Here is a 27,971-nt window from a genome sequence, read left to right on the forward strand (position 1 = left end):
AAAATCCTTGTCTACAGGGGCCAAATGGAATGAGTCTGAAGCAAAGAAAACGATGGGACATACATTTCTAATTCTTTGTTACTAGCCTCTGTTTTAAGAGAGTTCACAAATATTTTGCTGGGACACGCTCTTGATCTGCGCTCATTTTACTGCAGAATTCCACGATTAACAACTTAAATCCCTGAGTTCCAACAGTGGAAAATCTTTGTGAAACAGGCCAAGCATGTGATCGATCACCTTTGTTTCAGTGTATTTAGTTTACACTTCTCTGACACTCCACTGTGAAGATTAGACTAAACTAATTGTAAAACTGTAACTAAACAGTGGACCCAACTAATAATGATTTTGAAGTCATATTTCTGATTTACTCGAGAATAAGTCACACCTACTCATAGGATAGTCATTGTGAATCAGGTGTGTGTAAAGTATGTATTTGTAGAGCACTTTATTTACCACTTTTAGTAATCATGGGTAAAGTATACATGCATATGGTGTGACTTTTTCAAAGTGCAAGCCAGACGTACATCAGCTCTGTGATACCCAATAACGTTTTTTTTGACTGACTGACTGAATCAGGGTATTACGACCCCAAGTCACATAGACTTTGCTATGACTTACTCTTGTTGTACGCCTTACTCCTGAATTTCATAGGGGAGCTAGGAGCACTCCAAGAGAAGTCACCTCAAAATCTTTGTGAATAAGGATCTAAGTGTTTCAATTCTTTGTTCTTAATCAGTAATCATTATCTTACTCCTGGATTATAACCCGTGTTTTCCCTTTACTTTTCAGTTCACCAGAATTATGTAGGAACAGACATAGAAAAAAATCCTTTCTTTTTGTCGGTAGTACTGTCTGACCAAAACAATCAGCGCGTCCCACAATACCGCTCAATACTCTGGAGAAAAACAGTAAGTACCAGCAAGTGTTGTGCCATCCCATCCTTTTGATATCTTCACATTCTTTAGACACCTAACCATTTCTGTGCTAATAATTTAAAATTAGGATACTGCTTTTTTTGACATTGCGGAAGCCAACAAACATGGGTAAAATTAAATGGCATGGAATCTTCACCCCAGTTCTGGTATCTGTTCAAGATATAATTATGTGTTCTACACCTTTTGGTTTAATTATCACCTACTCATGGGTCTGAGCACTGTATAGGTAAAATTATTGTGTTATTATTACTCTTCTTTTATTTAATGCCTTAATAAAAATAAATGTGTTTTCTTTGTGAAGGGGTAATGGAATTACTCCTAAAATTAAATATTATCTAAGTGAGGCATTCTTTTAGAGAAAATTGCATTAGTTTTCTTATGAGACATACTAATATAAATCGAAAGAGAACAAAAATAACCAATGACATTGTTGGGGGATACAATTCTGAAAACAATTTACTAAAAAATCACTTCACTTATTTTCATTCTATAACGTTTAAGTGGTCCAGCAAGGTTACTTCGTATTTTTTAATACTTTGATCTTTTGTTAAAAAGGTTATTTTTGAGGAAGCGACTGCTGTAAATTGGTATGCCTGTACAGTGGGGACTGGGGTAAAGGATGGGAATGCTTGAAATAGGCAAATCATTAGGACTGGGAAGGACATACCTGCTTGGCGGTACTGGCAAGAAAGCATACTACATACTGGAGAGGAAGGATGCCAACAGGAGTGGAGAGTTTCCTTAAAGGGACTTAGACCTGAATGTGAATACAGGCTGCAGAAATCTTAAATGATGTAAAGGGAATCCTGACACTTGGGAGATGAAGGAAGAAGGGGAGAGGAGTTGGCCTAATAGCTAGGGCAATCAACCTCGAATCTGGCGAACTGGGTTCGAGTCTCGGCGATGACTGTGAACGTCCTGTGATTCTGGGCAAATCACTTAATCTCCCCGTGCCTGAATGTGTAATGTAAATACGGTGCTATGTAAAGCGCTCCAATGCCTTCGGGTCGAGTTCGCGCTATATAAATATGCATAAAAAAAAATAAAAAAAATGAATGTGTCCTCATGTAATGCAACTGGTGCTTGTGTAAAGCGTTCTGATACCCGATACCTTCGGATCAAGTTGTGCTATTTAAAACTCCATTAAAAAAAAGAAGACACCATTATCACAGCCACAAGAAATTTGTCAAATGGGGTCCTATCTAGAGTTTGCGGATAATGTACTCATCACAAGCAAAGAAGTATCTTCTCTGCCAAACTGATGGTTAGCCCGCCTTTCTTAGAGGCGGATGGGCCTTCAGTATGCCGCCAGCAGAGATTAGTCAGTCTCTGCTGCCAATATACACCACCAATGGCCGATTGAGTAAGGGCCATCAGAGGTTTTACCATTTGTCCACCCACAATATTTAGGTGGACAAATGACAAGTTTTTACTGTTCGGTTCCTCCAGGTAAAACCTGGCAGGAACTGGCATGAAAAGTGCAAAATGACACCTTTGCCATGGGGAAAAAAAATCAAAGACGAGAGGGTCATTGTTTTCCAGAAGGGAGGACAAAAGTGCGGTCTATTCAAGAACAAAAAGCATAGTAGCATTAGGATTTTAAGCTCCTACTTGAAGGAAAGTTAGGCGGCTAGTGTTCTATTTGAGGGAGTAAGGAGTTCTACATCTTGGGTATAGTGCCCAAAAAGGATTGTCTCAGTGTTTTGCTTTTCGTTTTCAAAGGCTTGCTTTTAAATCTAATGGGTGTGTGCTTTTCTCAGAGAATTGACCTACTGATATGATGCGTTTGTGGGTCTCTGTATAGCTTTGTACAAGATGCCCTGCTTCCCTCTTCCTTAAAGTGGATCCATCTTGTCGTCTGTGTCACCTCACACCAGGCACCACTGAGTTGTCAATTCTAGTTGTGATTTGCAGTTATAAATGTGTATTAGAGTAGGTTGGCTTGCAGCCAGTGCTGTCACACCTTTCTTTAATTGGAGGACATTTCTATTTTGATCTTCTGCTCCCCATCATCAAGTGAGAATTTGCACAGGCAGTCTATTTTCTTAATTGTGTATTAAAGTGCTGTAATGACAGAGAGCTACATTGATTTCACAATCAAATTCATTTACAGCTGTTTAAGTTGTAGACCACTACACTTGATTAGTTGTGGAACTGATATCACATATACAACAGAGGACTTAAAACTTGCAGATGAACTTTAATGTGATACGTTTCATACATCAAGGAGATAAGGCCATGTTTGTCTAGGCAGCCTTCAGATGCAGCCTATATAAGGACAGTGGCAACTGCATGCTTCCTACCCTTTTCAACTCCATGATAAAACTATTCACTTGTGCTTGCTGAGGAAACCTGATATAGACTATTCACTGTGGACTTTAGCAGACATGGGCCATGTAACTGGACCGGCCTGCTATTTGAATCCACCTAATATATTCTCCGCGTTATTAAACTTGAAGAAGCTGTGCAAACTAAGAACAAAACCTTTTTATCTTTATTGTGTGTGTGCAGCTCCTCTATGATGTAACCTTATATGGTGTTTTTGGATCCTTTAAAAGCAAAAGAGAACAGAACTCTCACACACGCAAGTGCCAGCAATCTATGGATACGCCATTGGTTTTCAGCATGAGCTTGGATTATGCCTCTTTGTGGAGAAGTAGCTATCTCCCCAAACTATCTACTTCATGCAGAGCAAAATTTGAAAGAGAAAATTCTTGTTTGATGTCCTAAAAGTGTCAAAACCTTACCTACAGTTTGCTTTTCCTTGGAACATGTCTGTTTCGTCAGTCAGCTCTAAACCTTTAAAACAAACATGTGCCCCTCCTTTACAAACTTGGTGAAGACCATGTAAGCAGGCAAAATCTGAAAGAAGACTGGTGGAAGCTCAGAGAAGTGATTTGACTTTCAAACCTGCATGGAACTCAAATGATGTGGATAAATCAATAACTGCAAATCCAAACATCACATAATTTGCCTCGACACCAGAGGTCTGCTTTAACATGTAGTTTCTTTAGAAGGTAAATGATTGTGTGTTTGTGCTCTGTATGTTTCAAAGCCATCTCTGCGCAAAAATGTTGTCTGGATGGTGCTGGGTTATAAATCAAGGAAGAACAGAAGTACTTTTTTCTAAGGTTATGACTCAGATCTTTTCTATTCAATCATTTCTATGACTTATATCTTTGGCCACTCTTGAGAAATGTGCACAAAATCCTGTGCGGGGTGACACAGGACACAACCTTCTCACCTATCCTTTTTAATACTTACATCAAACCTCTGATAAACCTGGTTAGAGCACCCACCCATACCATGCCTTCTGATGCTGATGACACACATGTACTGTGTTTTTCTATGTGGACGACATGCAAATAATAACCAACCAAGAACTGGGTCCTACAGACCAACAAAGCTACTGCCAAGGTGCCACAGAATGCCAAGGTGCCACAGATCCAACAAAGCTACTGCCAAGGTGCCACAGATCCAACAAAGCTACTGCCAAGGTGCCGGGTAGCTGTTCATACTTCGATGTCTCAAACATCCCTCTCATTGATGCTTAGTCTGAGCTCCTACTAGTAGGTTCATCACCAGAAAGATGGCACAGGAGACATCTTGCCAATGGAACTTGGTCAGGCACTAAAGTAATTGTGAGATGCCTAGGGATTCACTTCGAATTTCAATTATTCATGTATCCTCAGATAAATGCACTCACAGCCCTCAGTTTTTACTAATTAAAGATTTTGAAAAAATGCATTGGGCTTCCTTCCAAACAATCTGCATGAACTGGTCATCACCTCATGTACACATTGAGAAAGAGGTTATTTGTCTTCTCTATACAAAGATCACAGATTTGGCTCTAAAACTATTGTGATGGATTCACAATTATGCAATAATATATTTGAACTCTGGAAAAAGGACTCTCACTCAGCAGTAAAGAGACGCGTGCATTGGCTACCAATTAAACACCAATAAAGACCAACTGGGTGTGCATATTTATTAAAAAATTACGCAGCTCAGCAATCACCTTGCTGCGCTGCGTGAAAGGGCAGGGATGTGCTGTATCAAACATTACACGTGCATTCCTGTCTTTTCCCTACTCTAGCGCACAATGTGCTGCCTAGCGCCAACACAGGCACCCTTGCACCATAGGGCAAGGGTGCATGTGTTGTAAGCAGGATTGTTTTTGTGCAGGAAGGGCCACCTTCCTGCACAAAAACAATCCACTGAGTCATGTTCCTCTTTATATGTGTGCTGCAAAATGTAGTACACATAGAAAGAGGAAGGAATGAGGAGAAATAAATATATTTCTCCTCATTATACCTCCCCTGTGGAGGCATAGCAGTTTGCTGTATTCAGTGGTCTACCAGTGATGGTAAATCTCGGAATGTGCCAAAATCCAAGGGTGGATGCGTGGGAATACCCACTCACCACCCATATAAAGACTCTTTGGGGCAGCGTTACGCAACACAGCAATTCGCACTTCATTGCTTTACTCCAGATGTATCCATCCAAGGTGGCTCTGCTTGACTTGATAAATCCTAACTTAGGACTTGCATCTCTCTTGCGCCCCATTGCATGGGCGACACAATTGGTTAATAATATGCCCCTGTTTTTTTAATGATCTATGTCCACTTATTTTTCACATAATAGGCCTAAATTACATTTCTGATCAAAACTTCAGTGAGGTTTGTGATCTAAGATTTTATAAACCTAGCATAGGAAGCAGATCGCTGGCGTTTCTTGCTCCACGCTTATGGAATAGCCATCCTATGAGCGTGAAAGGGATTCTGTTGCATGTCATATTCAGGAAACATTTTAATTCTGCTAATCTGTGGTCCCTTATCCTTGTTGCCCAATGTTACTGTCGGTATCCTTTAGCAGGAAGATGCCCTTTAGAGTGAGTGTTGCACATTATATGAGCAATATTCATTCATTTACTCATTCAATCACACTGAAAGTATTGCCGCAAAAGGTGATGGTAAATTGAGGTGGCCAGTGAAGTGGCTGGCAGGCTTTAGAAAACTATTGACTATCCCTGAAAATAGACAAATAGATTGGCATCACCAATGTAACGGATTCAACAAGGATTTAGTTTGCAATTCAAGAACATCGACACCAATGTGATATTCTCCGGTGGTCCATCGGATCAATCTTGTTCAAGCATCTGCCTTCAATCGGTAACTATACCACAGCTGGGGAAGGAAGCAGAGGCACCTGTTCTTGATATATAGTTTTGTATCTTTGCAATTCGCATCCTTAATGTATCTCTATGTAAATATTTTCAGCAAAAATACACCTATATATATTTGTGAATAGTGTATCTGTGCGTGTAAACATACATAACTATGGTGATGGCCTGATGTGATCTTGGCAGATAAGGTACAGTCCGCCGTAGGATATAATGCACTTGTAATATGGTGGACGGGATATCCGACACGCTTTTAACAGAGTATCCCATTCACCAATCTCTTAATTAGTCCCTTTGTTTGTAATCAAACCTAAGTGAAGTGACCTGGTTCCATAGGTTGATGTGACACAGCAGACGTAGCCAGGATAGATCTTTAGTATATTTATTAAGTTAGTAAAGTCCATATACTACACTAAGTCAATTTTTGGAGCTCAGGAGCCTGCAAGCATAGTTGAAAATGCCTAGACTATCATCTTTTTGCAGTTAATGCGCAGCTAGCTCTTGAGTAACAAAAAGCAAAAACACAATGCTGGGGAAACATAGGGCCGAGCAGAGGAACTGTGAATCATTCTGAATGTAAAAACAGACATGATACTTGTACACAACACCTTCTGTCACAATCTGTTCAGTCAGTCCCTTGGGTTGGACCTGGACTGCATACTCATAATAACAGATTTTCTGGAATGTTTTTTGTTAATAAAGTTGGCAAACAAAGTGCTCTGAGCATTAAACAGGATTATCTCTTTCCAATGCACATCTGTTCCACGACAATGTGGCATATTGAGGAAAGCGTAACAATTGCCAGTGCAGAACTGGAAACAAGTGAAAGTGTATTTTTGCAGTCATGGTTCACTGTAGATGTGGGGTATCTGGGAGGATTACATTAGTTAAAGTTCACAGTGTGTAACAACTACTCACACATAACTTGTTATTTGATTACTGGTCACACTATTTTATCTATTTCTATTTGCTTCAAATTATTTGTACAGTATTTTGCTACAATACCATTATTAAAATGAGTTTCACTTATTTTGTCGTCGTTCAAATGATTAATACCAAAATAAAAGCAGAATTATAAATTCCAAGGTTCCTTAGAATACCAAAGCATGTATCATTCACGAGGAAGATGGATTACTATTGGGACTGTATGGAAAATTCCATCTGATGTAAAAATTAATCTGACATCAGAATGACATTTTGGGGTTATTTGGGAGAAGCTGTCCCTTCAAAAATACATTGTCACTAATATACCATTAAGTCTCCTTACATGTGTTCTTTATCAATCTCTCCCTTTATAGAAAGAACATGTACTGCCTGCTCTCAGGACAGTTTTTAGACTCTCAGGGGCATATTATCAAGCACGGCGTTAAAATTATTGCCGCTTTGGCGGCAGAAAACTGCCGCTAAAGCAGCGATAATGGGCTTGATAATATGCCACAGAGAATTCCAATAGAAGCCCATGCTGACACCAGAACATGGGCTTCTATGGGAATTATCAAGGGCATATTATCAAGCCCATTATTGCCGCTAAAGCGGCGATAATTTTAGTGCCGTTTCTTGATAATATGCCCCCATGTTCCTTAAAGATACCTCACTTGACCTACTCTCGCATGAAGCACGTCCTTCTGTATCCACTCTTACATCATTTCTGAGATTTCCACTCACTGCAGTCACGGGCCTTTTAACTAAGGTTCCAATTAAGTCCAAGGGGGCATTTATAGTTTAGAGCAGGGTTCTCCAAAGTCGGTCCTGAAGGGTTCGGATCCATGCAAGATTTTTAGCATATTCCCAAATAGATAAATGCAGTTATCTTAAAAAATATGCATGTATCCGTCCCTTCAGGACCTACTTTGGGGAACCCTGGTTTAGAGGGATGGAAAGCCTGCTGTAAATTCTTCTTACCTAACTTGTGCTTCCCCACATCCTTCAGTGGTGCCTCAGCTGGCTCTACCATGGAAAACCCGCTGCCAGTAGCTCGTCGCCCACAAGGCTGCCTGCTTTAGAGCATCATGAGATGCGCCTTTCATAGCAACCCTTGTTTTTCTTCTGCCCAGCAGAAACAAATCAGTGAAAGTCAGGGCCATTGAATATTTGTTTTACAGAAAGAAACTCCCACTTTAGGTTGGATTCTGAAAAACAGAAATAATGCAGACACAGCAGGAGCAAAATAATGATTATAAATGACATAACTCCTTTATTTAAAAGCTGTTCCAGACATGGAGGTCTGCTGACCCAGACAGGCCACCATCCCTGGGAGTGCCAGCCATTCCCAATGGGGTCGCAAGTTGCAACAGCCTCATTAATATGCATGAGGCATGCAATTTGCGACCCCATTGGGAATCGCAAACAGTGTCTCAGACACTGTTGTACATTGCCAATTGTGACTCGCAAATTGCGACTCACAACTTGGCGCGATTTGCGCTGTCGCAATTGCCAATGGTCGTACATCTGGCCCTTACTCCTTAATCCTTTCATTACTCCAACCCTAACCAAACCAAACCCTAAACATCACCAAATCTTACTGTATCCTTTACTACAACCATACCCATTACTCCCATCCTATACCGAACCGTTACTCCAACCCAAACCATAACACCTTCCCTTGCACCTTCCCTTGCACCTTCCCTTATCTTAATATAACCCTACAAAACCTCTAAAGTTAACCTAGCCCCATGCTTCAACATCACTTCATCTGCTCCAAAATGAAGTAGAGTGTAATAAACTACCATGTGAAGATACAGTGTCCTTTCACACATAACCAAAAATAATTGATTTGAAGGAAAATCCAACAAATCGATTTACTTTAGTATAAATGGTAATAGAAATGGCACATTTCTCCTGTTACTAGGCCCAAAATTACATTGGGCCTGATTTAGATCTCGGCAGATGGATTACTCTGTCCCAACGGTGACGGATATCCCATCTGCCAAATTATAAATCTCATTATATCCTATGAGATGTATATTTCGATGGGCAGGATATCCGTCACCGTTGTGATGGAGTAACCCGTCCACCAAGATCTAACCAGGTCCATTGTTGCTGGTTAGGCTGTGACTGCTATTTAAAGAAAATCAAAGTATAGATAATATATTTGAATGTATATCTTTGGATCTGTACCAGCTACACACTCCATTCAAAGACCTATTTGTTATAGTTGATGAAAACCCAATGTAATGGTGAAGTTTACTTTTTATGAAATATCTGGAAAATGTAACTTTTATAAAGTTACCATTTCAGTGCATGTAGCTGCAGGAGGCTAATTTGCATTAGCTCTGAAGCAACAGCCAAACCTAATACTTGGTCTGAACCAGGTGTGAAATTCCTCTCAGTAGCTACACAATAGGTTGACCAGAATGGGTGGAGATAACTCTTCTAAGCGTAGTAGAGTATGCAGGGTGGGGGTTGTGAGCATGCTATTGAAACCACAGTGTTAAATCATGCCTTACTGGTCTGTTTGAGTCACATAGAATACTTTGGCGCACTTAAAAAGGAGAGAACAGGATGGCAGGCAAATTCTTGGGCATCCCTTGTCTAGGTGCAATCGAACCCTGCCCTTGTCCTACCTGACTTCTGTCTCTTGGTTTGTTGTGGGTACAGCGCTTTCTGCAATCTGAATTTAAGTGTTAGATGGGGGAGACTACTGGGAATATCTATAGTGCACTCCCCTACACACCCACAAACCTCAGAGCATAAGTTTATAGTAGCTGAAGACTTTCGCCTTTTTGACAAAAACCCTGGCACAAGGCATTTTGGACCTGTTTGCAGTAAGGCAAACAGTAATTACTGAAAATGTGGGTATGGTTGGCCTCAGGAACTTTTTCCCCCATTGGTTAGGTGGAGCCTAAAGTCCACTCCAATTACTAGCTGGTGAGAAGCATCACCTGGTACCTCCTCCAGAACACTGGCCTACAGGAAGAACAGAAAAGAATAGATTTGATGTCTGTGTCCTGTTAGGACCTCCAAAGGACAGTGACACAGAAGCTGCAAGATGTCTTATTCCCACAATTCCCAGCTGAGTAGTGGTGACTTGAACTGGACTTTGCTGCTGGCCTCTGACTGGTGCCCTGAGAATCTCTAGATGCCCCCGAGGTCCTTTGGGACTCCTGTGGTTCCTTGGACACCAGGAAAAAGGTTTGAAACTTTTGAAAACTTTTGCTCCTGAGCCAAGGAAATATACCACAAAAAATACGCGACCAGCAGTTCCATGGCATTTGATTGAAATTCAGATTTGTCCCTCTGTAAGGCTCCAGTATCTCTGAAAAATGATAAAGCCCTATCTGTTTTGGTACTTTTTAAGCAAAAACCTCAAAAGCTCCACAGACATACCGGGACCAACATTTTATGGGTATTGGTCCAGCAGTTTGGTGGCAACGGCAACAATTCCAAATTTGTCTCCCAGGGTGAGACCTTTTTCTTTTAAGAAATGACAAAGTTCCTTTGTGTATTAAAACTTTGAAACTTTTTCAAACTTTTACACGCTCAATCACAGTTAGACTTGAATTGCACCTAGATCCCTGTATACAGCTTCCATAGACTCAGAGTGCTTTTTGGCGCTATGTTCATCTAAATTTTTAAAAATTCATAGTGCTGGTCCTACTTTTGGGGTTTTTATGGTTTAGTTTTATTTTACACCAAACACACTGTATTTAAATGTTGGTTGAGGAATTTTAGTGCGTTATGTATGACTTTTTCTTCTGTATGTGCACTGCTCAAATACTTTACACATTGCCTTTGGTGTTAGCGTCATATCTTCATGACATGTTACCAGGGATTGAGCACAGGTGTATTTTATTTAATTTGTGTGACATCAAGCAGGTGGTGGCCTTATCTTTTCAGGTAGTGAGTTGACTCCACCCATAATAATCCACAGTTTCTTACGGCAAGGGGCAGAGATTAGTGGCAGATCTGAAATAGATATGGCTCAGAGGAAGATGTTTGCCAGTGCCATTTCAGGAGAAGATGACGTGTATGGAAAAACAAAAATATCACAAGACCAAGGGCACAGTGAGGAAGCGATGTGGTTGTGGCTAAGCATGGGACAAGAGTGTCATCAACAAAGATGTTACAAAGTCTAGTCAGACACATGTAGTGCATCTAAGTAATCACCATAAGTCAAAAGACAACAAAATGAAGCAGGAATGGGCATTGCTACAAGAGCTTGCATGTATCACACAAGACAGGTCAACTAGATACTGGATTCATAGGACAGTGAGGAATTCAATAAAGGTGACGGACATGATGTTGGCCGTGCAACGACAGAGTCTGGCAGTTTTAGAAGAGGTGTGGGGTGACAGGTATAACTTCCATCATTCCTCTGTATGTGGTAGGGTCTTTTCTGTAGCAGAACAACACATTGGAACTGGCTAACTTTAAACCTTCATTCTTAGAGGAACTTGTTCAAGTTTTAAAAGGCCTATAAATCTCTCTCTATCTTATTAATGCCTAACTTGAAGTTTACAGATTGGTGATTACTTCTGTAGCATTAAGTTGCCTGTGGTGTGCATTTGCAGTTTGCAAATTCATAAATGCAAATGAAAAAAATTGCATTGTAGTCATATCTGTTGGATGCCACAGGGATTAAAAGCAGATGTGGCTATGCCAGTAGCAATTCTCCTGAAAAAGTAAGTAAATAGACAGAGCGAGGCAAATAAAAAGATAGAATAACCCACAATAGGCACAAAATGCAAACATAAATAAAGCCATGGAGGTGAGAAAAAATGATACTAGTACACACCTGATTGTACTGAATGGCAGTGGCCATGTGTCCAGTGATAACAAGCAGGAGAGAGCTGCATTAATCAAGGAAAGGTTGTAGGAGAGGGCTCCCTCCGACTCCAGTTGAAGAGCAAGCAACAGGTGGAAGCATTGATGCAGCAGAGTTAGCATCTTAGACATCAGTGAAAAGGTAGTAAAAGGGAGTAAGTGGAGGGAGACTATTGCCAGTTAAGCCATGAAAGGGGCAGAAGGGCAGAGCAGGGATGACAGATGCAGAGAGTGGACTGGATGCAGGAGTGAAGTGGAAAGGCTGAATGAGGTGCACCCCGGAGAGTTCAGTATTGAGGAGGTTAAATATTGCTATAGTGTTGCTTTAAAATATAAGTGTTTACCTCATTCTGAAAGTAGAGAATGGATGGGGCCTTGATCCACATACTATACCTTAGATATCTAGCAGTTATTGTGAAGTTCCCTGATATAGTTCATGAAACCTAACACCAACACTTATGAACTCTAATGAACATGATCAAATTTGTGTTTAGTATTGGAAAGATTGGCGCAATGAATTAGAAAAGGTTTTTTTTCAAATAGATACTATTTGAATACATCCAAGCATAGTTTACATGGAGAGTACTATAGAGCAGCTCAAGTTATTTGCCCAATTACAGTCCAGTCACAATATCAAATAATCCCAGAGTAGTCTCATAAAAGCCAAGAGCACCCCATTTGTCTGCACTGCTAAATAGATAACCTGCCTTTTGCCTTTATCAATCCAGTAAAAGGCGGTGGAAGTGAAAGCCGCGGCACTGAGGAAATCCCGTTAAATAGTATTTTACTTCATTAGCCTCTCGGATAACTTGATGTTCCACTGCACACAGTCCCCAAACAGTATGCATCCAGAGAAGTCACCAATTTTAACATTTCATTAATCCATTTTATATAGAAACAGACATTAATTGAGGTGGGCAGTTCAAAAGATTAGATCCCATTGCACTATTGTGCCAATTTAGAGTCTTTAAATACTCAAGTTCACTGATCCTTATCTGCTATGCACATTGTTCTTATAAACTTCATACCAATAATCCATTTTAGTGAGTGTTTCCTCTCTTTGGAAATAACCCATCAATAGATATAAAGTTATCACAGGATCTAAAGCTGTGTTGAAAGTTCATTGCTGAACAGAATAAGTTCAAGGTTTCATACCTTGATCCAGTTTGTTTGACATGGCAGGTAGACTGACTTTGCATACCATCCCTTCATACCATCATACCAAGTAATTTACCAAAAATATCAATTTACATTTAATGTTGATGGGAAGGTTCCTACTGTGGCTTCACCAGGAGCTTTGAGGCTTTTGAGATTAGACTACTGCACGGTTGACCATCTTGGAGTGCCGAAAAGAGAGATAGAGAAGCACCAGAGACTGCAAAAGGAAGCAGCCACACTGTGTTCCAATTCAAAGAGATCTTCTCATAACTAACCAATTCTCAAATACCCGCATTGCCTTCTTATGGATTATAGAATAAAGTTTAAAATCCTTTGCATTGTCTTCAAAGCTCGAGCAGGAACTGGCTGTTCATCACCTATGCTCCAAAATGATTGCTTGAAATAAGTAATGCAAATCTAGTTGTTATGGCCATATTCATTTGTAACAGTCAAGGTAGGAAATCAATCCATGGCATGGGAGTTCCAAGCAAAGTGGCAGCCAATCCCACATGTCAAGTTAAAAAAAATCTGAAAATAAGCCTTTTCCAAGAAGTCTTCCTAACCATCCATGAAAACAATGTGACCAGTACCATGCAAAAAGTTACATTGCCACTCTGTATGCTGATTTGATCGACACCAAAGGCGGATATGGTCTCCCAGCTCTACGACCCAATACTCTACAACCTCAGGCAATATTTTTTTAGGAAAAGGGTTGACTTAACAAAATGTGTAATCTTTACTCCTTCTAAAGCCATAAAGTGCCAATGCATCACAATTCAGTGCTTTACAAACTACTAAACCAAGCAAATATAATATTATACTATCATAGTTCTTGGTCACATAAAGCAGCAAATAAATATATTTTATATAATAAAAATAAAGCTTACTAGATAAACCCTATGTGGGTAGCTGTGGGTAGCTGTTGCGCTTTATAAGATTATAAATAACTAAATACACATTTCTGAGGTACCATAACATTCTTGAAAATATTCCCAAAGAGCAGTCACCAGACTCTCAAATCAAACCTTATAATTTTCTTACTCATCAAAGCAGATCTTCTTCCTCACTGCAGTTCAATAATAGAGTTGATAAACCTGCAGAACTACCTCTATATTGTACTTTGACATTCTTAACGTGCACCTATATGTATATATCTAATTTACACCGCCTTGATAGACTCCCCCATTCACGGACCCATCATTCAGGCGATGCTAAAGGTTCAAGACAAGACAGCAAGACCCTTCGTAACTGATTTTAAGGAGTGAGAGCCTGTGGTGCCCCGTCTTTCTGTGGTCATAGAGAGCATGAACTAAAAGTACATGGTGAGTTCCTACTCACAAAGTGTACTTTGCATCTTATTCTGGGTCACAAAGAGGAAGGGGCACAAAGAGTCACCCTTGACCTTTAGAATGACAGAGCATTGTAGAAGGCCCTCATGATGAGTGGCCCCTTAATGCCTATGGGACCAGCAACAGCAGCGGGTCCTATCCATATTATGAGGCCTGTGGAACACTGCAGGCCTCTTCCTTTCACTTACTGATTTTGGCAGCTAAAAAGTGAGGAAATCTTGGTGTGGAAGTAAGGGGGTAAATGAGGAATTACATGAAGAATTAGACCCATACTGTGCAGAATTACAGTTTTCCCTGGTAATTTCTTAATTCTTAGTGGACCTTCAACGTCTACGTTGTAGTGGACTGGATTTTCCCCATCCAGGAGCTACTGGTTTCACTGGTATCGGGAACTCTGGAGGTGAGGACAGCCCTGACCCTTTAGCAGGTGCGTCCACCATTGCAGTGGCAAGCTGCTGATTGAAGATCGACACCTGAAAGGGGATGGAATACATTCGAAAGTGAAACCTGTCACCCAGAGCTTTCACTTAATTGGTGTTGGGGAAGTAGACCCATTGCCATTCACAGAATCCTTATCCTATTTTTTGATTGCAGGTACCTGCCCCAACAGAATTATGAGATTTGCAAGAACACCACAGACCGGTTTACAATCACTTGGAGATTTCGGCTCCTACAGACACTGGATTTTCATGTGAGAGTACAAGGGAAATTAAGAGTTACTGGGGGAATTGGCCCTAGAATTACCAATCCACCGGAAATTTCTCATTTCGTAGCAAACCCTTTGGATTCAACTTGTAATGAGCCGGGTGGGGAAAATGCAGCTCACTTACTGGGCCTCCCATATTGAGGGCCTTAGTAGGTTGCATAAACTATTGCAGTGTCAAACCACTAAATAAGTACTACACCCAAAAGGGGGAGGTATCTATTTCAAAAGGGAAAGCTAACACCCACAACATTCACTTTGGTGTTACGGGAGCAGACATTGGTACAGAGGTCCACTCCATGCATCCGCACCATCCATTCCCATTTTTAAAATGCTTGTTCTACTTTTTGAGAGTAGCTCAGTCCCTTTAATAAAAATAAAAAAGACTTACCTGCCACTCCGCTGATGCTGCCGGCTGACTCGTTGCTCTTCTCGTCCAGCCCAGAAGTAAATGGGCCTCAAAACACAGAAGCCCCACCCAAACCAGACGTTGCTGTCATGCTATACCTACCATGAGAGCAGCGGCACGATTGGTCTGAGCGGCCTCGCTTGCCGCTCAGACATTGCCTGGGAGTCTTTGGCTTTTCTCCAAACCAGCTGTGCAACACAGCTGGGTTGGAAAAACATAAGTGCGCATGTCTGTTTGGCCGAACAAGCAAACATGGGCATTTATAAGTGCACACAACTCCTCCTCCCTGCCATGCCCACTTATACTCAGACAGCGATAATTAAAATGATAATTTATTTATGTTATTATCATTTTATTTAGAATTTGCTGCCTCTAGGCAGTGGGGCGAAGCTCCTCCGCCCTTACAGAGGAGCCGCCCCAGTAAACGGTATTAAAAAGATCCATAGACCTTGGTCACATTTTGGAGAGGGTTTTACTGTGACAGGGTTAATTTAATGTAGTGTCTCCGGTTTGAAGTGGCACTGAAAGGGTAGCACCTGCCCATTATTTCTTCCACTCTAACAACCCCGTGCTATCCCAGAACACAACGCCTAAGTAAAATAAATGTACCGTGACAGCTGGAATTTTATTGTAACGTAGCCAATACTGTAATGTAATATTCATTACTGTATTTATTATTTAAAATATCATTATTCATTATTTGATTTGTTGACTGAGAATGTGAAAAGGGAACTAATGTGGTCGTTAGATCATTATATTATTTTTTATTTATGCTTCATCCGAGGCGACGTCATGATTGTGCACCCGCGTCCTATCAGACACTCTTGCATGAAAATTTGGGGTAGCAATGGCGTCATTGTGGGGAAGCTTCCAGAGATATGCAGATCAGCTTTGCTGCTTTTTCTCACTATCAAGAGGTTCATCACAAACATTTGGCTTTGTTACTACTCTTGTGAGACCTCATGCATCAGGCTACCCTGGCCACGTGGAGATTTGTTTGTCAGAATTTGGAAGTGATAATCCAGCCGAGATGATTGACAGCTGCTTGGTTAGTTGGGTAATTCTAGCTTGTATAAAGCCCATGAAATATGACGTCATTTGTTTACACAATGTGCATCATGCGACATCGATTTCGTTCACATGATGGGAATGTGGCCACATCTGACCCAATGATGGCACAGTGTTGTCCTCTACTGAACCCAGGCTGACGTTTTGCATGATTCGACATTTAATTGGTACAACTTTTTATAGTTAATGTATCTTCGTGGTTATTGTGTGGTGTAACTATAGTTTGCACCTTTAGAACAATGTATGAGTATGAAGAGTAAAGTGTTATGAAGAATGTGGGGATTATTTCCGATCACCCTTTGTAAAATAACTTTGAAAATCCACCTTTAAAATAGTTAACGCTATTCTTGTCTTTGACTTTCAGGGTACTCAGAAAATATGCCTTCCGTACAGCCCCACAAAAACCCTTTCTGTGAAATCCATTTTAAGGTAATTATTGTTTGTTGACATATTACATCAATAACGTATACTTTCCCCAGTTCTGCATATTCTAACTACATGCAGTTTATTCACATGTGACTGAAAGTAAATACTCATTCTTATTGGCTAGGTGGCGAGGAGCTTTATTTTTAACATTCGATGGACTTTGTCTGTCTCAGTGAAGTGTTTCTCTAAAGCATGGGTACTCACAAACATTTGCCCAGGGGATGCAAAGTACAGTCTGTGGTGTGACCTAGGGCCACACTGATGCCAGCAGGGTGGCGGTAGGGGATCTGGGTGGGTCAGGGATTGTGCAAGGAGGTGTAAAATCATGCTAAATAAGCAGGTAAGCATTTATTTGCAGGTTAATAAATGCTTGCCTGTTTATTTTAAAAAAATTCAGAATATTATTGCTCAGCAACTGAACAGCAGCTTGTACTGCTGTTAATCAAGGGGGCCGAATGTAAAGGTCAAGAGGGCCGTAAGAGCACTGGCGTACTTTGAGTATCACTGCTCTAAACAGTGCCTGCATGAGTACAAGAGGAGGATTAAGGCAGAGGCAATAGATAAGTTTTGAGATGCTTCCGGAAGCAGAGCAGACTTTCAGATGGACGCAGGTACTAGGGGAGGAATTGCCATGGTTTAACGGAGAGCACCTAAACTGTCTAAATTTTTAGGAGTGCAGCATTTTTACCTAATCTATTTCTGACATGCCCAGCCCGTTTGAGTTCCCTCCTTACAATTTTGTTAGCACAGAGGGCTGATACCCTCCGAACATCTGCAGTGCCAAAGTTTGTCCCCGAATTGCAGGTTTGATTTGTAAGCCAAATAATTCCAGGCCAGCAAATCCGCTTCCAGTCTTATTGCTGGGCCCATTGCACCTATTGGGAGGCCTAATAATTTCTTCAAGCATTTGCCCTTGCACTTCTCCCAGCTTCCTCCTATACTTAAGGTCAGTAACTCGGCTCCAAATAGGCATTGAGGGGGTATCATAGCATTCTAAGAGGTCAAAAGTGGACTACAAGAGGGGCCTCCAAATCTCTTCTTTAAACGCACTAGGTTTCCTATCGCGCCTCCACAAAATTTTAAGTGGATTCCAGTTCAGATTTTTTGAGAGAACATCATACCTATGTATCTGTAAGACAATACCGCCTCCACCGTCCTATTACCCAGCTGACATTTAAATAGTTCCAAGTTTTCTCCACAGGGTATTATTTTCTTTTCTTCCATATTTACCTTGAGTTTATTATCTTCACAATATCTGTTGTGCATTCACTCTAGCAGTCACATGAGAAATCGTGGGCGAGGCTGCGAAGATTTGGTAACTACGCATTACATTGAAAACACGGAATTCATGCAATAATTCCGACTCCGCCACATAGCAGAGTTAGCTACTGCACCCACAACCCTTTGATAAAACAACTTTACCTTTACATGCTAAAAAGCATATAACCAGTTCACATAAGTGAGCTTTGAAAAATATTAGGCAATGAGTCAGGTGATGATTTTGGGGTCCCCTCTAACCTAGGGGGAGGACCAAGCAGATGCCTTGAACACAAAGAGCATATCATGCTCAACAATTGTGGTGGACCCATCCTCCTAGGACCACCCCAAGCAAAGTTTGTGGGCTATAATGTAATGCCAACCAAAGGCCTAGCAAAGCATTATAGGGCGAGATTCTAGAGTGCAGTGAATATTATAGTATTAGCTCTCAGCTGAGACAGGGAGACTGCCCCTTGAGGAATGTTTTGATATTGGATACTATAATATTCACTGCACTCTAGAATCTCGTCCCATGATGCTTTGCGGGGCCTTTGGTTGGCATTGTATTTTTGCCCATAACTGTGCTTGGGTGGTCCTAGGAGGATTGGACCACCACCAAATCATTCAGCATGATGTGCTTTTTGTGCTCAAGGCATCTGCTTGATTCTCTCCCTAGGTTAGGGAGGACACCAAAATCATCACCTCTCTTACTGCTTGCTGTATTTTCATTTTTGTGAGATGACTATATGCATTTTTGTATGTAAAGATAGAGTTACTGGTTGTTTTATCAAGGGTATGTGAGGTTTCTGTTTTATTAATGGGCATGAGACGGAATGGAGTTGCCGAGCGAAGTTCACAGAGTTTTACTTCAATCCCGCGGTATTCCGTGTAGTGGTACTCTGCCAACTACACCCACCCTAACACACCAGAGGAGCTGAGGTGTTCCCTGCATATCTTGATGCCTCATCAACAGGCCGAAGGGTCTTCCTGAGCTAGAGTGTTGGGAGGAGTTGTCACTAAAACCTGAATAGAGCTCTGCCTGTCCTCACACAAAGCTGTCTCCACCCCCCTGTAGTGTGCTTTGAGCCAGGTCAGAGAAAGGAAGGGTCTTGTGCATTACTAAGTCTTTAATTTGAAGTTTTCCTACTTCAAAGACAGAAACAGTTATAAGTACTGGAGCTGTGATACCATAACTCCAGAACACTTCTGGACTAAGAGGAGATTCTGCCAAGAAGAAGAGCTGGAGAAGTTGGAGGAGGGGAAATGCCACTCTGCTTGTTGCTGTGTTGTGCTGGCCTACTGCTTGCTGCTTCTGACTTGGGCAGTGAAAGGAATTGACTTTGCTTTCTATAGCCTGCTTGACAAGGTCCTCCAAGGGCTTGTGTGGGCTTGCCTCCTGTTAAGAAGTCTCAGGGCCATCAAAGACTTCCCCTGCAGCCTCTGAACTCCTCTGCTGGGAGTTCTGACCTGCCAAGTGGTGCCAATTCCAGTTCTGGGCCCTTGGAGCTGGCTTCTGCTGAAATTCTAGCCCTCTCTTCCACCATAAGCCTCCACAGAGCGCCTGGTCCTCCCCACCTTTCTCAACGTATTCCTGGTGTTTAAGCACTCTTTATCAAACCAAGGCTGATTTAAGGGCTGGCAGGGATTATCCGTCATAATGTCATAGTTACACCTCCTAACTGTGGGGGTCAACCTCTTTCCTGCCTCTACTATGGTTTCCGAATATCAGTCTAGGATATTCAACCCTGAGCACCCCCGAATCCAGGACACTTGGAATTGCCTCAATTGGGTCATATATCTTTAATCGATTCTTGTTGTCAAGCACTTTGAGAAGGCTACTTCCTTCGGGGTCACACGTTCTCTTCAGATTGGGGCTGCAAGTAGGGCTGTTTCCAGGCCCCAGTGATTGCTACCCCTAATTTGCAGCACCTCAAAACCTTGTACAGATGTTGAGAAACCACACCTGTATAAACATATAATCTATGGGGCAGACCTGATTCCCATGCAAAAATGTTTGAGCTGCTTGTATGTTCTCTCTGAACCATCCATTTAGACAAACAAATCTTAATACGTAGAGAAATCTTATAAATTGCAGATCATTTTTTAATACACTGACAAAACGTTGCACTGGGGATTCCATAGCTTTCTAGCCTGTCACTGCAGCCGGCTTCTATCTGGGCTGGCTCAGGACAATGATTGAAGAAGGCTCAGGGGGGCTACAGGGACCTCCATCAAGGCCATCCGATCCCTCCGGAAGACCTCCCACAACTCCTTTCAAGTCGCATTTTGGTTTACATAAAAATTGACCATTATTAAACATTTCAGCCTGTTGCCCTCGTCATACAGGTCCTGAAAACAGGCCAGGAGCCACTCACTACTTGTCTGTATTACTCTTGCTCCTTTAATACATTTAGTTGGTATATTAGCCCATATTTTACCTGCCAGTACCCAGTTTTTGTTCCCCTTTTCACAAATTGCATAAATCCATCCAAATGAATTAGAGCACCCGCCATCCAGATCTCTGGTAAGCAGATTATCTCATTCTCCTCCCAAATTTTAGTGAGATCAGCTGTTCTAATCAACATTCCAGGAGAAAACTCCCCAGGTAGCGGGTGAGGCAACTTCTTAGTCCCCCCCCTTTCCCACCCCCCATGATCCTACACTTTCCCTATCAATGCTTAGATGCACAAATCTATTGCGAAATGGGATCGGATCTAACATGCCTTGTCTTGAGTAGGACAGGACAGTTACCTTCAGGGAACCCTGATTTGGAGAGGGACAGGATTACTTTAGCTCCAATTACTATATTTAGTTGCTTCGAATTGAGGCCAGCGTGGTTAACCAAAAGGGGCAGCCCTAGACAGGGGTGTCAACCTCAGTTGCAGGCACAGTTCTTAGGCCGGGTTTCTTAAGCTCTTCACTAGTCTCTAGTACCAAGCCCACAAAGACTGAAAACTAAAACAAATGTTTGTGATTTCTCTTCATGCTTTGGTCTCTCTAAAGGCTACTTGCTCTATATCCCCTGATGTAAACTCCTCCAATGACTTACAGGCTGAAAATACTCTTAACAAGCTTGACCTATTTAACAGTTTCCATTTGCTTGCTTTTTTCCCTTTCTGGGTCACATCCAAATGCAAAAAATCTACACTTGGGTCCCTTCAAGGGATTTGGGCCTGACTATTGGCCACATCTAAGTCTATTTGTCTAGAAGCTGGGAAGTATTGGTGCTTCATTGTCTTAGGGCTCCTATCTATGTACGGGGGAGGGATTCCTCGTGGATATATGAACCAAATTCCCAGTTCCTTTGGGGCCCTTAAATCCCTTCTTATTGCCTTGACTGTTAGGTCGTTTGCTACGGGGGCTAGGTTCTGACTGTGATTTGCCAGTGACCTCCTTTGCAAAACCCTTAGCTCTTTTTATCTGCAAAACCCTTAGCTCTTTTTATCGTACCCTTTCCCCTAAACATGCTCTCCTTTTCTCTCATTGATTCTTTGCAGATCGTGACTGTATGGCTTGGTCTACCACTAGCCTAGGCTTCTGAGGAAGATTTGTTAACTTTTTCCCTTTACCCCTACCTTTCTTTACATTTAAATGACCTTAGCGCCTGTTCTAGGCCCACCCATGATTCCATCTTCTCACCAGTATAGGTCTTTTTGATACGTACTCAGTGGTATTACCCTGTCCGTCCCCCCCGCATTGAAACCTCCTCACCAAACGTCAACGTTTGTGAGGCTACCAGCCTCACAAGAGTAGGCATACAGAAATTAATAGATTTTAGTTTGCACAGAATCTCCTTAGGAATACCAGACTTCCACTGTATTGCTGCTGACCTCCAATGTATAAAACGTGTCAGTTCCATCACCTATAGGCACATTATGTCAGGTTCTGATCACCATGGAGAAGCTCAAGTGAGCTTCAGTCACCTTCCTGTACTAACCAACCACTCAATCCACTCCTTTTCCTACAAATGCTGTTTATTACAAATGTATATTTTTATGAACATTAAGATTGTTATGTTGCTCTTTACTTATGTTCATTCACTGCCAATTCCAAATGTATATGTCTTTTAAATTCTGTACACTAATACCATTGCCAAATAAAAATATATACAGCTCTTACTTACGTCACTATAGTATATTTTTTGTCATATCTCTTGAACCTGTATATGTTGCCCAAGTCCTAATCCTATTAACCTTTGATGTAAAGTGCTATGTAAGTCTTTGTGGTCTATAAGCTCTATTTCATAAACTGTAAAACAAATTTAAAAAAATAGCACATGCATACTGTGTATGCATTTGCATGCTGTGATTGTGCATGGATAGGTTACAACACCGTTATCCAGGTGTAAGTCAGACTGACGCCCGAAAAAGCTTTGTGAACCAAGGCCTGATTGTTTTTACAAAGCTTCCTTTCACAATAATAAACAATTTAGTATAACAAATTCTATATTGCATTTATCATCATCTCATTTTTGAAGATTATCTGCATATTAAGATAAACAAAGTGCGAAGAGCAAAGTAATTGTGCAAGTATAATCACTATATGAGTATAAATGTGGGAGTGACGTATATATAACATGTGGAGTAATACTACTCACAAACCGGGAGCAAGGCCCTGTGAGGCCAAAACGCGTAGGTGAAGAAGATCAGCTCTGACTTAATAAACTAACAAGAAAAAGGATTCCTGAGTGCTGCGTAGCTTTGTTTTGAAAGAAATTAGTCCATGCCACTGGTTCGGCCTCACGTCAGCACCTGCTGCTGTCCGCGCTGGTGAGAACCACATTGTCTTATAAGTATAAATATATGAATTTGAAGTCAGAATAATATACTGCTAAAGCAATTATATCTTCATAGACCTTGTTATTTTTGGGAGTGCTCTAATGTTAGTATCACTACAGAAGGAACAAGGGAAAGGACTAATACTGAGGAAACATACCTTAACAGTGTACACTGTGAATACTGGAGCTTTAATCAATATTTTTGTTGCATTTCAGTGCCATGAACCTAGACAAATTTGAGAAAAGCCCAAGGGAAATCCTTAATCCAGAGATACAAAAGGTGAGTTTTCAATCATAGTTGTCAGTCAAGCTGTGGAGGATGTCTATTGAATGCAAATTTTCTATTGGCTTCCCAAATATGACAGTAATGAGATTCAGCCACTTGAAATACAGCATAACTAATCATGTCAAAGAGGAAAGGGGCCCTTTATGAAAAAGCCAATATTAAGTGCACATTTTGAGGTTGCTCTTGGATTTCAAACATAATGTTATTCATGCTTTGAAGCAAGGGTCACTGCCAATCTCACTCGGATCCAATAGATGTTACCTACATCTAGGAAACTTGGAAAATGTGTTTGTGGGTGTGGATCAAGTGTTGCAAGGGGACCTTCTTGTTAGCGGTATATTTCATCTCAGAAGCCGTAGTGGAGATAGTGGGCATGGGCTTGCCAGGAGTGCACAAACTCATTTAATACAGGGCCTCAGGTGGAACAGCTGTAAAATGTGATACATTTCTGTAAATTCATTCTGAATGTGATGATAATATGTAACAGCAAGGAAAGGATCTGCCTGGTGCCACCAGCTATTTTATTTTGATTATTCTATATATGGAGAGTGCTAAAACAGCAGCAATGAAACAGATTTAAGGTGTAGTTTACATAATTATTCTGCACATGATATTACTATGGATTTAACAGGGCACTACAAATTATGGAATCACTTTCTCTTCTTATGCAATTTTGTATTAGAGCTTTAACTATTGGGTAACACAGTGATATTAGTTGATTACTGCTCGAAAATGTAAAGATAAATCATTTGAGTTATTTTGATTTGCCTAGCTAGCGACTTTTCAGTCGTAAGATGTCCACTGTTTTAATCATTTAGGCATGTAGTGAAAGCAGGACAAAATATTGATAATATTAAAAATCTTTACCTTTTTGTCTGTAATCCACACACAGTTCAAATATGAGAAACCTGGCATAAGTCCTTGATGTCATCTTATTATGTTCTTTGTGGTTGTCAGTGCCATGAGGGTGTCAGTGTCTTGTGACTTTTACATGACCTGCAACTGGTCTTCAACATAGGTGAAGTGCATTATTAGACTACATTTTCTGGTTCACCACCTCTAAAGCAGTTCTACATTTGAAGACAAGATGTATGATTCTCTCTTTGATACCTAATTACAGAATGCCCCCTTCCAGTCCTGAACTAAATTCAGCAATTCGCATTGGTTCAATTGTGGCTCAGAAGCCATTAATGTGAGCAATATTTAAACTTAGATCACATGTTTCTTTGTAATAGTCCTCCCAGGAAGTTTATGGATTTATTATACCATGAGTTGTAATCCCTCTATTATATTTGCAAAGTTGTACATTTTCCTTTTTGGGTGGTCAACTTTTCAATGCTATTTAGGATGCATTTTGTAAATGTTGTGAACAAGCAGTTCTAAACCATTAAACTATAGCTTCCTCACATTCTGAAACGTATTTTAAATAAAGTGTGGATAGCGATTTTATTAAAGCTAGATTTCTGCAAAAGGTGTGTGGTTCAAAGTTAAGTGCAATATCAATTGGGGAAAATAGTAGTTAAGTACGAGTACAAGTAATAAGGTTATTATCTTGTTAGGTTCTGTTAAAGGTTTGCAAATGTGTAAAGCATTTACAAGTATCAAAACAGTTAAAAAATCAAAAACACGACACAGTAAAATCCCCTCTCCAATTTATTAAAAATAGACAATAATTTAATGACACCAAAACAACAAACATCTAATAAATGGACCCAGAGATATACTTTGGAAGATTTAAGAAAAATAGCGCTAAAAAAAAATTCAGGTGCCAATAATGTCAGTTGGTCGCTGTAGACAAGAACCTAAGCTTGATTTCATGCTGATTGCGATGGAATGCGGGTTAGATACCCAATCCAGGTTCGACCCGGTTGGATGTCCCACCTTGGAACTTAGTATAAAAAATGAAGACAAAATCCTTCAGCAGTTCAGTTGCAGACTGATTCTGCAATGAGCACAACAACGTCAGATAGGCGATGCACAATGTCTCTATGAAGTAGTTCATTTTGCCCATAAAAACTCAATCAAATTCACAGTGCCCCTCACTCTCTAAATAAAAGATGGAGAAACCTTTATCTAGTGCCTGTGTTCCCACACAGAGTTGTGGTCAAAGTAATGAGCAGCGCCTCCTCTATGGTTGCTCCAAACCACTGCTATGGGCAGATTTTCCCTCACTGGATTAGGTGTCTGCCTGACTGAGAGAACAAACAAAGGGGTCTGTTCAGGTATCATTTGACATTTGCTTGTGACTGTGCCCTTTGAAATGAATTATGTTCCAGGGCACAGTCCAAGTGGTCTTCAAGGGAACAAAAACACCTCCCCACAACCAGGCCATTGTCTCTGTTGTGTAAGGAGTTTTCACGCCTTATCATGGCTATTCACCAGGTGGGTGACAGTTGCAGGGTTTAATGCAAATTAGTCTTCCAGAGCCTTAGGCAGGTAAAAGGTAAAATTTTAAAAGTCCCTTTCCCATATTATTTATTACAAATCCATCTTAAGCATTATGTTGGGCTTTCAATAAATAGTGAAAATAGTTGTTTATTCATTTTTCTAGCTGGTTCCTAGCCTGAGATAGCAGAAGTAATGTTTAATATTATTTCCCAGTGCACCCTAGTGTTTTTCTTTGGACCAGCCAGCCTTCCTTTTTTTACAGTGAAAATAGCTTTTGGGTGCTAGCCACTGTAAGGATATGTTAACTTTAAATTTCCACATGCCCTACTATTAAATACCATGTACTTTGCCTTTTGGCTTGCAAGGCCTACTTGGGCATGACTTTTTGACAGGTTGAACTGCAGTTTTATAATTGCTGCAGTCAGGCTACAGAAATAGGCCCGGAGCCATATTCGTCTTGTCACACTAGTGAATGGCACAATATTGTTGTAGTCCATCAGGGACATTTAACGTTCCATGCCATGAGTGTATCTTGAGCGACCATATACAATGGTCTCATAGGAATTTACAATAGTCCACCTAGGAGTAAGCCAAATTCAACTTTTAAAGTTACAAAAGTGTACATGACACTATCTGTAGTCAAGAGTAGAAAGTACTTTATGACCTTTGCCAAACAATAAAAGATCATTGTCAAAGTGATAAAAGAATTCAGTAGATTTAAAAATAAAGGGTGGCTGGTTGGGACTGGAATACATATTTTAAAATGTTGTTTCACCTATTTAAGATGTTCACACTACTCATGTGTCGGACTGCCCTGCAACTAATGTAGAATCATTAGGTGCAATTCATAAAAGTATTTTCTGTCATAAATATGTACAACTGAGAATGTATTCATTTACGCATGCCAGAAATTGACTAAAGGCAAAATGCACAGTTGTATCTCCCAACAAGGAATGCAAAGTTGGAAGAACAAGGGGTGGTTAGCCTTTTAAGTTTGTGAAGGCCTATGAAATTTTATGTTTGCGGAAATTTCACAAATTTCAAATCTACCCTTTTTTACCCTGGAAATGGTCAGAGCTTTAATTCAGCAAAGAGCTGAAGTAAATCTCCTTCATGGGCGGTAAGGGGAATTGATCATCTCCAAACTTGTAGAAGATGGAGGATGAAGGGGTTTCTCCATGTAGAAAATGTTTCTCCATGCAGAAAAAGAGAAAGAAAATTATATTTGCACATTGGGTACTATTTTCTAAGTTTCAAGTCTACAGTATGTAGAATAATTGACTGGGAACTTGGGAAGGTGGTGAATATGTCCATGATATTGTGAGACGTACACCAGAGGTTTGCACAGCTTTCTAGACATACTACTGTAAATGTTTGTGAATTTCAAAATGTAGTAAATCTAGACCCATTCATAACAATAACTTGGGTGCCGATTTACTACGTTTTTTTGTGAATTGCCCATTATGTGTAAATTTATCTTGTGAAAAGTTGCAAATAATGTGATTCTCCTGGACCTACATTTGGCACTAATGCTACACATTTTAACGTTCCAGCAAATACACACCATTTTCACAACATATTGATACATTTTGTGTTAACGGATCCCAAGCAAATTGCCTAAAAATACAGGTCTCCTAGGCAAACAGTGGTCATTCATGATGTACAACATCATCTGGCTGTTGGTGTTTTCATAAGGTGTGGGAGACCCATTCAGCTGTAGTACTTCTTAGTGGAAAACTGAGTATTTGTAAGATCCTAGGTGGAATCAGGAGGTGGAAGGGAAGTTGGTATTTTTGCAGCAGGGCCATAAATCCTCTGAGGGGGTGAAATTAACGAGACATTTCCCAGAGGACATGTTGTAAAGTGGGCTCATAGGTAGCAGGTTTGCTCCTGCACTTATGGAGAAGGAATTTCTGAATGGATATAAATTTAAGAGCTCTGGCGACCCCATGGTGCAGAACTAATTTTAACTTAGCACAGTCAATGGAGGGCTTTTACAATTCTCAGTGATGGGGGGATGCCTGTTTTAATCCCTTGAGCTGTTAAATGAATCATGCATGTATTTTTATGATGCTCTTTGTAATTTGAAAGGCTTTTGCTTGGAAAGAAAAGTGACTTTTTTCTGTGTGATGCATTAAAGATTATATTTACATTCATGGCAGAGAGCCTGAATATTTCACATTGTAAATTAATAAATGTATAAAAGGGCTGCATCAAAACTGTAATGCAGGAGGCAGTTCCCAACACACAAAGCAAATTTTAAACTGAAA

General features: G+C 40.6%; 1 protein-coding gene across 4 annotated transcripts in view; it reads left to right on the plus strand.

Annotated features, from left to right (window-relative positions):
- GARNL3 (GTPase activating Rap/RanGAP domain like 3) overlaps positions 1-27,971 on the plus strand; it is a 949,195-nt gene that overhangs the window by 751,059 nt on the left and 170,165 nt on the right. For all 4 annotated transcript variants that reach the window (XM_085613708.1, XM_085613711.1, XM_085613709.1 and 1 more), the window contains 3 exons: positions 790-908; positions 16,932-16,996; positions 23,244-23,307. In XM_085613708.1, coding sequence (XP_085469834.1) covers positions 790-908; positions 16,932-16,996; positions 23,244-23,307 — 248 coding nt within the window. The remainder of the gene's footprint in view (positions 1-789; positions 909-16,931; positions 16,997-23,243; positions 23,308-27,971) is intronic.

The sequence above is a fragment of the Triturus cristatus genome, chromosome 1_2 (genome assembly GCF_964204655.1).
Source record: "Triturus cristatus chromosome 1_2, aTriCri1.1, whole genome shotgun sequence".
In the NCBI taxonomy this organism is placed as follows: Eukaryota; Metazoa; Chordata; class Amphibia; order Caudata; family Salamandridae; genus Triturus; species Triturus cristatus.